This window comes from Gekko japonicus, unplaced genomic scaffold (genome assembly GCF_001447785.1).
Source record: "Gekko japonicus isolate JY-2015 unplaced genomic scaffold, Gekko_japonicus_V1.1 scaffold424, whole genome shotgun sequence".
Lineage (NCBI taxonomy): Eukaryota > Metazoa > Chordata > Lepidosauria > Squamata > Gekkonidae > Gekko > Gekko japonicus.
In genome coordinates, this window is record NW_015165247.1 from 887,059 (window position 1) to 901,659 (window position 14,601).

The 14,601-nt window shown below is 51.7% G+C and overlaps 1 protein-coding gene across 1 annotated transcript in view; it reads right to left on the minus strand.

Moving 5' to 3' along the window:
- Positions 1-12,148, minus strand: part of MRPS21 (mitochondrial ribosomal protein S21) — a 19,669-nt gene extending 7,521 nt beyond the window's left edge. The window contains exons 1-2 of the mRNA XM_015410107.1: positions 12,087-12,148; positions 9,310-9,472 (exon numbers count right to left, since the gene is read on the minus strand). Coding sequence (XP_015265593.1) covers positions 9,310-9,392 — 83 coding nt within the window. The 5' untranslated portion in view covers positions 9,393-9,472; positions 12,087-12,148. The remainder of the gene's footprint in view (positions 1-9,309; positions 9,473-12,086) is intronic.
- Positions 12,149-14,601: the final 2,453 nt, after the last annotated feature.

The following is a 14,601-nucleotide window of genomic DNA, read 5'->3' on the forward strand; positions in this document are numbered from 1 at the left end:
GAAGGAAGGAAGGAAGGAAGGAAGGAAGGAAGGAAGGAAGGAAGGAAAGGAAAGGAAAGGAAAGGAAGGACAGAACCTTCCTGTCCTGGCCAGTCTAGACAGAACTGCACACTCTCACTTCCATACGGGAGCTGCTGAGAGCTGGCTCACGCCAGATGGGGTTCTCCAGTGGCTGTTCTGTTTTGCTATGCGAGAAGCCCAGCCCAGAAGCCTGTGAAAACCCCACAGCCGCCTCCAAATGTGAAGGATGTTAGCATTCACATGGCCCGGCGGATGGCCCTGTGTGTCAGCCAGGAAGGAGCAGATGACAGATAGTCTTGAATGGACTCCGAGCCCCGCCCCCAGGACTCTGTGCCCAATGGGAAGGCGCCCTGACATGGCCTCCACCCGCCCGCGCAGCCAATCCTGGGGCACAGCCTCTCTCAGAGGGGAGTTATGTAATCTCATGTGCCTGTGCTGCGTTCCAAGGGGGAGGGCTGGGAGCGAAACACATGTTTGGCTCACTGGTGGACGGGCAAGAAAACCTGCTGGGAACGCAGGGGAGGAGGGAGGAAAACAGAGGCGCTGCGGTTCCAGAACAGAGTTCGAGTCCAGGGGCACCCTTAAGACCAAGGGAGTTTTATTCAAGGCAGGAGCCATCGCGGCACGCACACTTCTGCAGGTGCACAACAAAACGTCGTGGCTCTTCAAGGTGCCACTGGACTCAAACTTTGTCCTGCTGAGCGGCACCAAAACGGCCCCCCACCTGGATCTGACGGCAGGTCAGGTTATTTTTAGTCCCAGCCGCAGGGGCGCTGGCCAGAATGACAAAGGGAGGGCCACTGGGGGCCGGACTCTAGAGGCCAAAAGCCAGCAGCTGCTGCTTTGAGCAAAGGGAACAATCTATTCTGGGAGAACCGTGTTTGGCTCCCCACTCCTCCACTCGCAGCTGCTGGATGACCTTGGGCAAGCCGTAGTTCTGACAAGAGCTGTTCTTGAATACTGATTTATTTAAGAACATAAGAACATAAGAGAATCCCATGTTGGATCAGGCCAAAGGCCCATCCAGTCCAACACTCTGTGTCATGCAGTGGCCAGAAATACCAGGGGCCATCAGGAGGTCCAGCAGTGGGGCCAGAACTCCAGAAGCCCTCCCACTGTGCCCCCCCCAATGCACCAAGAAGACAGAGCATCCCTTGCCCCAGACGGAGAGCTCCTATCTATACCGTGTGGCTAATAGCCACTGATGGACCTCTGCTCCATAGAAGAACATAAGAGAAGCCACTGTTGTATCAGGCCAGTGGCCCATCCAGTCCAACACTCTGTGTCACACAGCGGCCAAAAATACCAGGTGCCACCAGGAGGTCCAACAGGGGGGCCAGGACACTAGAAGCCCTCCCACTGTTGCCCCCCCCCCAAGCACCAAGAAGACAGAGCATCCCTTGCCCCAGAGTTCCTAGCTATACCTTGTGGCTAATAGCCACTGATGGACCTTATTTATTTATTGTTTTGATTTACAGCCTGCCCTCCCCGCAAGCAGGCTCAGGGCGGCTCACAATTAGGGCAAGATGCCAATACATAAAACAGGTTAAAAACAACATTAAAACAGTCATTTACAATATTGCAAAGGGCTCTAGATGTTTCAAATCAGTCTTCAATTTTAAAAAGATGGCGTCTTAGAGATGGTACTCCCAGTTCAGTGGTGTCAGCTCCACGCAGCGCTGTCGTTCACTCCTCACAGGGCCGGTTGGTAATGGTGGCAAAGGTAGTGGCGACTCCTACTCAAAAGCCTGGCGGAAGAGTTCCGTCTTGCAGACCCTGCGGAACTGTGCAAGGTCCCGCAGGGCCCGGATCTCCTCCGGGAGCTCATTCCACCAGGTAGGAGCCACCACCGAAAAGGCCCTGGCCCTGGTTGCAGCAAACCTGGCCTCCTTGGGGCCTGGGATAACCAGAAGATGTTGCGTCCCCGACTGTAGTGCCCGTTGAAAAAGAGCAGTTTCTGTTAGAGCTCTCTCAGCCCTACCGACCTCGCAGGGTGTCTGTTGTGGGGAGGGGAAGGGAAAGGAGTTTGTAAGCCACTCTGAGACACCCTTGGGTAGTGAAGGGCAGGGTATAAATCCAATCTCCTCCTCTTCTTCTTCTACCTCACAGGGTGTCTGTTGTGGGGAGGGGGAGGAAAAGGAGTTTGCAAGCCGCTCTGAGACTCCTTTGGGTAGTGAAGGGCGTGGTAGAAATCCAGTCTCCTCCTCTTCTTCCTCCTCCACTTGCACCTGGCTGGATGACCTTGGGCAAGCCATAGCTCTGATAAGAGCTGTTCTCTCAAGGGCAGTTCCTGTCAGAGCTCTCTCAGCCCTGCCTACCTCGCAGGGTGTCTGTTGTGGGGAGGGGAAGGGAAAGGAGTTTGTGAGCTGCTCTGAGACTCCTTTGGGTAGTGAAGGGCCATGGGGTATAGATCCAATCTCTTTTTCTTCTTGGCAGTCCTCGAAAGAGTTCTCTCAGCCCCACCGACCTCACAGGGTGGCTGTTGTGGGGAGGGGAAGGGAAAAGAGTTTGTCAGCCGCTCTGAGACTCCTTTGGGTAGTGAAGGTTGGGGGTATAAACCCAATCTCTTCTTCTTCTTCTTCTTCTTCTTCTTCTTCTTCTTCTTCCTCTGTGAATGACAGAGCTAACCAGTCTTAACTTGCAGTCATCCACTGTGCGCTGACTGGGCCACAAGGCAAGGACTTCGCACGCACCGCAGCGCAAGGGAGATGGACGAGGCCGTGCCGTCAATCGGCCGGGAAGCAAGAAAGGTTTGCTGCCATGAGGCGCCCCAGGCCCTTCTGTCTCTCTGCCGCACCACCCTCAGCGCCCTCTTTCAGGCTGCATACTCAACAGGGTGAAGCCTGCACTTTTGGAAGGACCACCATTGGTGTCCCTTAAAACAATAAGTATTGGTTCCAGGGAATTCAAAATAGAAGAAGAAGATGAAGAAGAAAAAGAAGAGAAGGAGGAGGGTCTCCCGCCCTTCACTACCAAAAGCAATCTCAGAGCGGCTTACAATCTCGTGAGGTCGGTGGGGCTGAGAGAGCTCTTTCGAGAACTGCCCTTGAGAGAACTGCTCTGAGAAAACTTGTAACTGACCCAAGGTCACACCAGCAGCTGCAGGTGGAGGAGGGAGGAATCAAACCCGGTTCCTCCCAGATTAGACTAAGAACATCAGAAGAGCCCTGCTGGATCAGACCACTGAGGGTCCATCTAGTCCAGCCTCCTATCTCACACAGGGGCCAGCCAGTTCCTCTGAAGGGCCAACAACAGGGCAGAGAGGCCGAGGCCTTCCCCTGAGAAGAACCTCAGAAGAGCCCTGCTGGGTCAGACCAGGGAGGGTCCCTCTAGTCCAGCCTCCCGTCTCACACAGGGGCCAACCAGTTCCTCTGGAGGGCCACCAACAGGGCAGAAAGGCCGAGGCCTTCCCCTGATAAGGACACCAGAAGAGCCCTGCTGGATCAGACCAGGGAGGGTCCACCTAGTCCAGCCTCCTGTCTCACACAGTAGCCAACTGGTTCCTCCAGAGGTCCAACAACAGGGCAGAGAGGCTGAGGCCTTCCCCTGATGTTGCCTCCTGGCTCTGGGATTCAGAGGCTTAGTGCCTCTGAACGTGGAGGTTCCCCTCCATCACCATGGCTAGTCGCCATTGGTAAGACTCATCCTCCATGAATCTATTCCCCTTTTAAAGTGGGAAGGGGGGGAAGGGGCCATGGCTCAGTGGCAGAGCCTCTGCTTGGCATGCAGAAGGCCCCAGGTTCAATCCCCGGCATCTCCAGTTAAAAAGGACCAGGCAGGAGGGGATGGGAAAGACCTCTGCCTGAGACCCTGGAGAGCTATAAAGAGGGGCTGTGGCTCAGTGGCAGAGCCTCTGCTTGGCATGCAGAAGGTCCCAGGTTCAATCCCCAGCATCTCCAGTTAAAAGGACCAGGCAGGAGGTGATGGGAAAGACCTCCGCCTGAGACCCTGGAGAGCTATAAAGAGGGGCTGTGGCTCAGTGGCAGAGCCTCTGCTTGGCATGCAGAAGGTCCCAGGTTCAATCCCCAGCATCTCCAGTTAAAAGGACCAGGCAGGAGGTGATGGGAAAGACCTCTGCCTGAGACCCTGGAGAGCTATAAAGAGGGGCTGTGGCTCAGTGGCAGAGCCTCTGCTTGGCATGCAGAAGGTCCCAGGTTCAATCCCCAGCATCTCCAGTTAAAAGGACCAGGCAGGAGGTGATGGGAAAGACCTCTGCCTGAGACCCTGGAGAGCTATAAAGAAGGGCTGTGGCTCAGTGGCAGAGCCTCTGCTTGGCATGCAGAAGGCCCCAGGTTCAATCCCCAGCATCTCCAGTTAAAAGGACCAGGTAGGAGGTGAAGGGAAAGACCTCCGCCTGAGACCCTGGAGAGCCACTCCCATTCTGAGTAGACAAGACTGACCTAGATGGACCCATTCAGTATAAGGTTTGGTGTAGTGGTTAAGTGTGCGGACTCTAATCTGGGAGAACCGGGTTTGATTCCCCACTCCTCCACTTGCACCTGCTGATGTGACCTTGGGTCAGTCACAAGCTCTGGCACAGCTGTTCCTGAAAGAGCAGTTTGTGTCAGAGTTCTCTCAGCCCTACCCACCTCACAGGGTATCTGTTGTGGGGAGGGGAAGGGAAAGAAGTTTGTAAACCGCTCTGAGACTCCAAGTGAAGGGCGGGGTATAAATCCAATCTCTTCTTCTTCTTCTTCTTCTTCATGTGTTCACTGGTGAAAGAAAGGGGACCAAGTGTGAAGGAGGTTTCTGGAGCATGCGCTGAGAGCCTCTGTGACCCCCAACACTTGCTTCCAAAGTCACTCTCTCCCCAGTCCCCACCCACCACCACCAGTCTTAACTCAAGTGTTTCCTATAAGCTGAGTCAGTGTGAGCCGGCTCACAGTTTTTTTAGCCTCTGGCTGACACATTTTTGCCTCCGCTCAGGAAGGAGGGCTCCAGAGCAAGCTAATTTATGCAGCAGCCAAATTGCTCGCTCACAACTTTTATGCCAGTATGCTCAGAAAGTAGAATTTTTGCTCACAGGACTCCACAGCTCAGAGGGAGCACTGGGTTTAATATGTCTGGATTCCATAGATCCATTCCATTAATGGTGGTACTTTCACCCATCCACCCCCAACTTCCGCAATGAGCTGGCGGGACCTTCCTCGCGCCAGAGAAAGGCGCAGCCGTTAGTATAAAGGATCTACATGCTCCTGCCCTAGATGGATTGAGGCCAGCCCACAGTTAGGAGACTGGACTTCTAACAAAGCGTAGCAGTTGCGGTAAAAGCAACAGAAAGCGACAGCGTTACCCAAAACTCTTCACCAGAAGAAAGCCAAAGTGAGCATTTTGCCATTAGAGGAAATTCCACACATCTAAAAGCAATTCCATTGGGGCTGGTTTCGCAGAACGTATTTGGGCCTGTGGTCCAGGAAATGTTGCTGTAGAACCCTCCTCACTCAGAAGCTAAGGAGATCTGTGCCCTTTTGAATTCTGCCTGCCCTAGGATGCTGGGCAATTTGAAAGTATGCTTGTTTCTGTAACAGAAGTGGGCCAAGGCAAACATAATCCACTCTGTATGCCAGAAAAACTGGGACAGTGGGGTGAAACCGAAATCTTATCAGGGACCAAAAAAGGAAAATAAAAAATCTTGACACAGAGAGTACTCCATCTCTCTGTGTTATACCTCTGAGGATGCCAGTCACAACTACTGGCGAAACGTCTGGTCCGACAATGCCAAGACCACGGCCACACAGCCCGGAAAATCTACAACAGCGAATGAACTCCGGCCGTGAAAGCCTTCGACAACAATCTTATATTCCAACAGTAGGGAGCGCTGCAAACACAGCCACTGAACAGGTCCCCAAGAAACACGGAGAACTGCTTTGAGCCTGTGGACACCTCTGGAATTCTGACAAAGGGTGGCGGGCGCAACCACAAAATGGTTGCCATCGGAGGCTACCAGAGGTAACTCAAGGGCAGGGGAGAAGAGGTACAATTTTAAAAAATACACTGGTAATGAATCATAGAATCATAGAGTCATCTAGTCCAACCCCATGCTGCACAATGCAGGAAATTCACAAATACCTCCCCCTCCACACCCCCAGTGACCCCTGTTTCATGCCAAGAAGATGACAAAAAACCTCCAGGATCCCTGGCCAAACTGGCCTGGAGAAAAATGGCTTCCTGACCCCAAAGTGGTGATCAGCATTTCCCTGGGCATGTAAAAAAGGGCCACGAGAACTGAGCACTGAGGCAACCCTTCCTGCCCTCCCTCTCACGATCTGCCTAAAATCATAAAATTAGCATTGCTGTTAGATGGCCATGGAAGGGGCCACGGTGGCTCAGAGGTTAAGATGCTGAGCTGCAGACCAAAAGGTCTGCAGTTCAGCAGTTCGAGACCCGAGTGCCACGTGACGGAGTGAGCTCCCATCTCTGGTTCCAGCTCCTGCCAACCTAGCAGTTCGAAAGCAAGAAATTGCAAGTAGATAAATAGGTACCGCTTCAGTGGGAACATCACAGCATTCCGTGCACCTCGGGCGTTTAGTCATGCCGGCCACATGACCACGGAAACGTCTTTGGACAGCGCCGGCTCTTCGGCTTGGAAATGGAGATGAGCACTGCCTCCTAGAGTTGAGTTCGACTAGCTTTCGAGCAAGGGAAACCTTTACCTTTTTTAGATGGCCATGAGAGGACAGAGAGAGAGAATAAAACCGACACTGCAGCTTGCCGCTGCAACCAAAGCAACGTTATTTTACTCTGCACAATCGGATCTTCGATGGCCAATCAGAAGCCATGCTAGCCATGAGCACCGCCAGGCCCCGCCCTCTTTCTGCACACACTTGGCAAGTGTTGCAGACCCCAATTTAGAACAACATTTATTTCATGTAGTTGCTTTATGTAGAGTCCACCTTTCTCAGTAAGGTTCAAGGCAAAAATATAAAAATAATGCAATCAGACAGCATAAGGCAACCCGTGAACAATGCAATGAGATTACAGGATTAGAGGAGCTACATTCGAGTCCACCTTAGAGACCAACAAAGATCTTCAGGGTATGGGCTTTCAAGACTCAAAACTTCATTCCTTAGAATCTAACTAGTCGCAGTCCTCAAAGGCAACCCTCTGAAACTATCTTCATGAAAGAATTAGAGAACATTAGCTGTTGGAGATTTTCTGGGTTGTCTGGCTGTGGTCTTGGCATTGTAGGACCTGACGTGTTGCCAGTAGCTGTGACTGGCATCCTCAGAGGTATAACACAGAAAGATAGAGTACTCTCTGTGTCAAGGTGAGAAGGAAAATGGTAGGTAGGTAATTTATATCTACTCAGGAAGGTGGGGTAGGGCTGAGTCATTATCTTGTAAGAGTTCCCCAGGCTGTGAACATGCTAATGGAGGAGCTTTCCTGAGGAGGTTCTTTTGCATGTGGATTCTAATCTTCTCTGTAGTGCTATTGTCAGATGTAGAGCCTTTTGTGTTTTTCAGGACAGGAAACCATGCCCTATTTATTCTTAAACTCTCTTCTTTCCTGTTGAAATTGTGTTTATGTTTATGAATTTCAATGGCGTCCCTGTGTAATCTGACATAGAAACATAGAATGTGAGAGTTGGAAGGGATCTTGCAGGTCATCTAGTCCAACCCCCTGCACTCTGCAGGAGCACAGCCGAAAGAGAGCCCTACAACATAACCGAAAGATGGTCGTCCAGCCTCCGCTTGAAAACGTCCAGTGACGGAGCATCCACCACCTCCCGAGGCAGTCTGTTCCACTGCTCAACCACTCTTACAGTTAGGAAGTTCCTCCTGATATCTAGCCGGTAACGACTCCCTTGTAATTTCCACCCATTAGACCTAGTCTTGCAATCCGGAGCAAGAGAGAATAGATCCGCTCCATCTTCTACATGACAGCCCTTCAAATACTTGAAGACTGCAATCATGTCCCCTCTAAGCCTTCTCTTTCCCAGGCTAAACAGACCCAACTCTTTCAGCCTTTCCTCATAAGACTTGGATTCCAACCCTCTCACCATCCTGGTTGCCCTCTTCTGGACACACTCGAGCTTGTCAACCTCCTTCCTAAAATGTGGTGCCCAGAACTGGACACAGGACTCCAGGTGAGGCCTGACCATAGCAGAATAGAGCGGAACGACCACCTCCCGCGATCTGGACACAAGGCTTCTGTTAAGGCATCCTAAGACTGCATGGTAACTGGATGTGTCATCCAGCCTTTCAGTGTCTCGGAATAAAACACTGTGTCCTGTTTGAGTTAGGCTGTGTTCAGCCACTGCTGATTTTTCAGGTTGGCCAAGTCTGCAGTGTTGCTCATGTTCTTTTCTACTTGTCTCAATGCTACGCTGTAGAGAACAGTATGACACCACTAACCTACAGGGACGGAAAGTGCCCAGGTCATGCCCTTTCTCTGCCCTAACAGTCAGGACAGTATATGCCAAATATTGGAAAATAATGAAAATACCAACGAAACAAGAGTACGTGAACAAGCTATTTGAAACAGCGGAAAATGACAAACTGACACTTGAGATGAGAGCCGGTACAGAATAGACTTTTCAAAAAAACTTGGAAGAGATTCTACAATTGGTATAATGTAAATGCAACTGATAGATAAATGTAGTAATTTGAGAACGCAGAAAAGATAAGCTTAGTAAAATAGATAATGAATTTAGAAAATTAATAAGCAGAAGGAATGATAAAGTCTCTTGTTATATGTTGTGGGGGGTAGTTGGGGGTTGTTTGTATGTATGTTTGTATGTCTGTAGTATATAATGGGGGGAAAAATAAAAGTGTACCCTCGGGTGCTTATTAAAAAAAAAAAAAGGATGTGTAACCCCGGTGGGGAGCTGCGGTGGCTCGAGTGGTTAAGACGCTGAACTGCAGGCTGTGGAAGGTCGGTAGTTCAGCAGTTCGAGACCCGGATGCCGCATGACGGGGTGAGCTCCCATTGCTAGTTCCAGCTCCTGCCAACCTAGCAGTTCGAAAGCAAGACATTGCAAGTAGATACATAGGTACCACTTCAGTGGGAAGGTAACAGCGTTCCGTGCGCCTTGGTGTTTAGTCATGCCGGCCACATGACCACGGAAACGTCTTCGGACAGCGCTGGCTCTTCGGCTTTGAAACAGAGATGAGCACCGCAACCCTAGAGTCGGATTCGACTGGCTTTCGAGCAAGGGAACCTTTACCTTTACCTTTTTAACCCCGGTGGGGGTCCGGTCACAGCCAGCCAAGTAGCCAAAGTCAGAGATCTGCCTGATCAAAAGATGCACTCCCTCTGCGGCAGAGCAGAAACAAAGGAAATCTTTACCTGTTGAGCACGCGGTAAGCAGCCTCCATGTTCCCATCAGGGACCATCACTGTCCGAGCGATAAATCTGATGTGATTCGCCATGTCGGCTGTGCTTGTTCACCACGGAGCCAAGGGCGCTAGTGTCCGGTCCAGGCAGATCCCCCCAGCTGGAGATCTTGTTTCTGCAAAGCAAGCGAGAATCCCCAGAATGAAGGGTTAAGTGACAAATCCTTGTAAGGTACACAAGACTGAAGCTGGCTCACAGTTCCTTACTCACAAGTCCAAGCACAGCCCTGCCATCTTGGAGGGCACAGTCCGCAGAGTCTGGGTGTGACCTGGGGGGTTGCCCAAAGCTCTCTTGGGGGCACAGAAATGATGCTGCCCACAATTCCTTATTAAGTACATCTTAATTAGGTAAAGGTAAAGGTTCCCTTGCTCGAAAGCCAGTCAAAGCCGAAGAGCCAGCGCTGTCCGAAGACGTTTCCATGGTCATGTGGCCGGCTTGACTAAACACCAAGGCGCATGGAACGCTGTTCCCTTCCCCCCGAAGTGGTCCCTATTGATCTACTTGCAATTTCTTGCTTTCGAACTGCTAGGTTGGCAGGAGCTGGAACTAGAGACGGGAGCTCACTCCGTCATGCGGCACCCGGGTCTCGAACTGCTGAACTACCAACCTTCCACAGCCTGCAGTTCAGCGTCTTAACCACTTGAGCCACCGCAGCTCCATACATCTTAATTAGCAGTATGATAATCCAGGATTCTTGGGGGCAACCAGAATAGCTTTCTTGGAGGTCGCCCCTCCAAATACTAGCCAAGGCCGACCCTGCTTAGCTTTCCGAGCTCTGATGGAATTGGGCTAGCCTGGATTTGTCCATGGCCCACCCCCACCTATGAAGTTTACAGCACCGCTGCCCACAGGGAGTATTTCTGGAGGGCTGCCCCCAATTTCTCCTTTCACAAGAGAGGGACAGCTTCGGCGGGAGGGTGGGATAAAAATTAAATAAATAAATAAATAAATAAATGATAGTTAAAAACCAAGCGTAACAGAAGCCATGTTGGATCAGGCCAGTGGCCCCTCCAGTACAACACTCTGGGTCACCCAGTTGCAGAACCCAGGGGCCCTCAAGAGGTCCACCAGCGGGGCCAGAACTTCAGATGCCCTCCCACTGTTGACCCCCACGCACCAAGGATACAGAGCATCCCTTGCCCCAGGCATAAGAACGTTAAGAGAAGCCAATGATGGATCAGGCCAATGGCCCATCCAGTCCAACACTCTTGTGTCACACAGTGGCCAAAACCCAGGGGCCATCAGGAGGTCCACCAGTTGGGCCAGAACTCCAGAAGCCCTCCAACCCAAGCACCAAGAAGACAGAGCATCACTGCCCCAGACTGCAAACTGTTTTAATGTGTTTTAAATTTTATTGTATTGATTGTATTTATTAAAATGTTGTAACCCGCTCTGAGCCCATTTATGAGATAAGCAGGATATAAATGTGTGGGGGGGGATTAACTGCAAGGTGGGAAGAGCGATTACGGAATCTTCCCATATGGGGGGGGGGTGGGCTTGCAAAATGGCATCAGACCGGTCTACCTTACAGGACTGGTGTGTGCCATGGTATAGAACACAATATCATGCAAGGCATTTATGCCCACTCAAAAAAGCCAAACAAAAGCTGACGAGGTTGCCCCGTTGCACCCTTAACCACAGCCAGGAGAGCCAATGGCGATACACAAATCTGCACCTAACCTGCGTCCCTCATTTGGAGGGGGAGAACGGAGGACCACCCTCCCCCAACCATTTTTTAAGAGGGTAAGACTTTGGTGTGCTCAACAGAACAGTGCCTGCTTTTTTGTAGCAGGAACTCCTTTGCATATTAGGCGTAAAGGTAAAGGTTCCCTTGCTCGAAAGCCAGTCGAGTCCGACTCTAGGGTTGCGGTGCTCATCTCCGTTTCGAAGCCGAAGAGCCAGCGCTGTCCGAAGACGTTTCCGTGGTCATGTGGCCGGCATGACTAAACACCAAGGCGCAGGGAACGCTGTTACCTTCCCACTGAAGCGGTACCTATTTCTCTACTTGCAATTTCTTGCTTTCGAACTGCTAGGTTGGCAGGAGCGTGAACGAGAGACGGGAGCTCACTCTGTCATGCGGCACACCCGGGTCTCGAACACACCCCTAAATGTAGCCAATCCCCCAAGAGCTCACAGTAGCCCCTGTAAGAAGAGCCCTGTAAGCTCTTGGAGGATTGGCTTCATTGGGGGGGGGGGGTGTCGCCTAACATGCAAAGGAATTCCTGCTACAAAAAGAGCCCTGGCCCAGGTTACCAACTCTGGGTTGGAGAATTCCTGGAGATTTGGGGGAAGGGGCATGGGAAGAGTGGGATTTGGGGAGAGACCTCAGTGGGGATCACAAGGCCACAGAGGCCACCCTCCAAAGCAGCCCCTTCCCCCCCCTCCCAGGGGGGACTGATTCCTGTCGCCTGGAGATCGGCTGGAATTCCGGGAGATCTCCAGGCGCCACCTGGAGATCGACAACTGTCAACGCCTTGCGGGGGGGAGAGAGAACGTTCTACCCCGCTTACTGCGCGGGGGGGTGGGGGTGCGCGCGCACACGCCCCGACAGCGAAGGGGAAGCGGAGCAAAGCGCCCTCCCATTGCTGCTGCTGCAACCGCTCCCCCCCCCCCCCCCCCCCCCCCCCCGGCAGCGGCTACTAATCGAGGTCGGGGATGCGGGAGGGCCTAGAGGGCCACGACCCGAAGTGAGTGTATGGAGGGGGGTGGGGAAGCAAATAAGCACTCACCCCCCCTTCTCCCGAGCAGGTGACGCCGAAGCCGACCCAGAGACACCGCCCCCCGGAAGCGGAAGCCCTTTTCCCGCCTCCCCCCCTCCTCGGCGTCAGGCTTGCGGCCTAGCCGCGGTCTCCATGGCAACGGGCCGGGGAAGGCTCCGGGCCTAGCCACCCACCCCCGAGCTCGACCAGTTCCCCTGGAGAAAATGGCCGCTTTGAGCGAAAAGAGGAGACATGAGGAGAATTTAATCATTATTATACTTTTGTTTAGCTGAAATGTTGTTATGAATTATAGACGGATAAAAAAAAAGAATCACTTCAATGTAATCTCCTATAGAGTTTGATTGTTGGATTAATTGTGATTAGGGTTAATGTAAAGGGAGATTTAAGGAGCTGCGGTGGCTCAAGTGGTTAAGACGCTGAACTGCAGGCTGTGGAAGGTCAGTAGTTCAGCAGTTCGAGACCCGGGTGCCGCATGAGGGAGTGAGCTCCCATCTCTAGTTCCAGCTCCTGCCAACCTAGCAGTTCGAAAGCAAGAAATTGCAAGTAGATAAATAGGTACCACTTCAGTGGGAACGTAACAGCGTTCCGTGTGCCTTGGTGTTTAGTCATGCCGGCCACATGACCATGGAAATGTCTATATATAAATTAATTAATTAATTAAAGAGAGATTTAAGGTGTGGTTAGAAATACACTTAGAAATGTGATCTGAGATGATGTTGGGGAAGGTGGACGCATTTAGCCATGTTAGTCACGTTAGAATTTTGTGTTAAGACACGAGATGGCGGTCTTTCTTTTGTGTGTATTTGTTGATGTCTATGTATTGTTGTTGTTTGTCTCTTTTTTGTGTTGCAAAATTAATAAAAAACTATTGGGGGTGGGGGAAGAGAAAATGGCTGCCTTGGGAACGTGGACTCCATAGCGTTATATCCTTCTGAAGTCCGCCCCCTCTCCAAACCCCGCTTCACCACCCAAATCTCCAGCTGTTTCCCAGCCCAGAGATGGCAACCTTGGCTCTTCAGCATACTTTCTGCTCTGTCGTTCCTACTGGCTGTAACTTGGGGTGGGGGCCTCTCGGGAGGTCTTCATCTTTCCTTTTTTTGTAAATTTATTTTTATTATTATTATAAGATAAGTAAGGAAAAGATAAAGGTCTCCCTTGCTCGAAAGCCAATCAAATCCGACTCTAGGGTTGCAGTGCTCATCTCCGTTTTCAAGCCGAAGAGCCAGCGCTGTCCGAAGATGCTTCCGTGGTCATGTGGCCGGCATGACTAAACACCAAGGCACACGGAACGGTGACCTTCCCACCGAAGTGGTACCTATTTATCTACTTGCAATGTCTTGCTTTCGAACTGCTAGGTTGGCAGGAGCTGGAACTAGAGACGGGAGCTCATTCCGTCATGCGGCACACTCCGGTCTCGAACTGCTGAACTACGGACCTTCCACAGCCTGCAGTTCAGCGTCTTAACCACTTGAGCCACCGCAGCTCCAAAAGTAAAGGTTCCCTTGCTCGAAAGCCAGTCGAGTCCAACTCATATCAGTTTCAAAGCCGCAGAGCCAGCGCTGTCCGAAGAAGTTTCCATGGTCATGTGGCCGGCATGACTAAACACCAAGGCGCACGAAACGCTGTTACCTTCCCACTGAAGTGGTACCTATTTATCTATATGCAGTTTCTTGCTTTCAAACTGCTAGGTTGGCAGGGGCTGGAACTAGAGACGGGAGCTCACTCTGTCTTGCGGCACACTCGGGTCTCAAATTGCTGAACTACCGACCTTCCACAGCCTGCAGTTGAGCGTCTTAACCACTTGAGCCACCGCAGCTCCAATAAGATAAGTACATGTACAAATAACACATATTTTGTTTTACATTACTCAGTACAGTCTACAACAGCAGCCAACCAGTTCCTCTGGAGGGCCAACAAATTTAGGGCTCGGGACACTTTGTCCAGGAAGGGGACTCTGGGCTCGTCACCCTGCGCTTTCAGCTTCCCAAGCTGGGAGAGAACATAGGAGCGGCTTCGAAATGCAAAGAACATTTCCTCCCTGTCTGGTTGGGCTGGATTCTGTGCCGCTCCGTCCTCTGGGAAACCTTGACAGGAGCCTGAAAGAGAGAGAGAGGGCGATTCCAGACCTGATTCAGTTTGGTGTAGTGGCTAGGGGCGCGGACTGTAAGGTCCACCAAGCACTAAAGTCCACTAATCAACATCTTTGGGTGGTCCCCGGCCCCAGGGATGTCCGACTTGCCTCAACCTGCCTGGTGGAATGAGCTCCTTAGTGAGATCAGGGCCCTGCGGGATTTATAACAATGCCGCAGGGCCTGAGAGACGAAGCTCTTCCGCCCCGGGCCTTTGGTTCAGGCAGCGGGCGTCCCCCTCCTTGGGTCGGCCCCCACTTATAGCCTCGGCCGGCCCCCCACTTATAGCTTGGGTTGGCTCCTATTTACAGTTGGGTCGGCCCCTGATTTACAGCCTGGGTCAGAGACCCTAAATGGAACAGATCTCTGGGAAATTATTCCCAGTATAGCTGGCT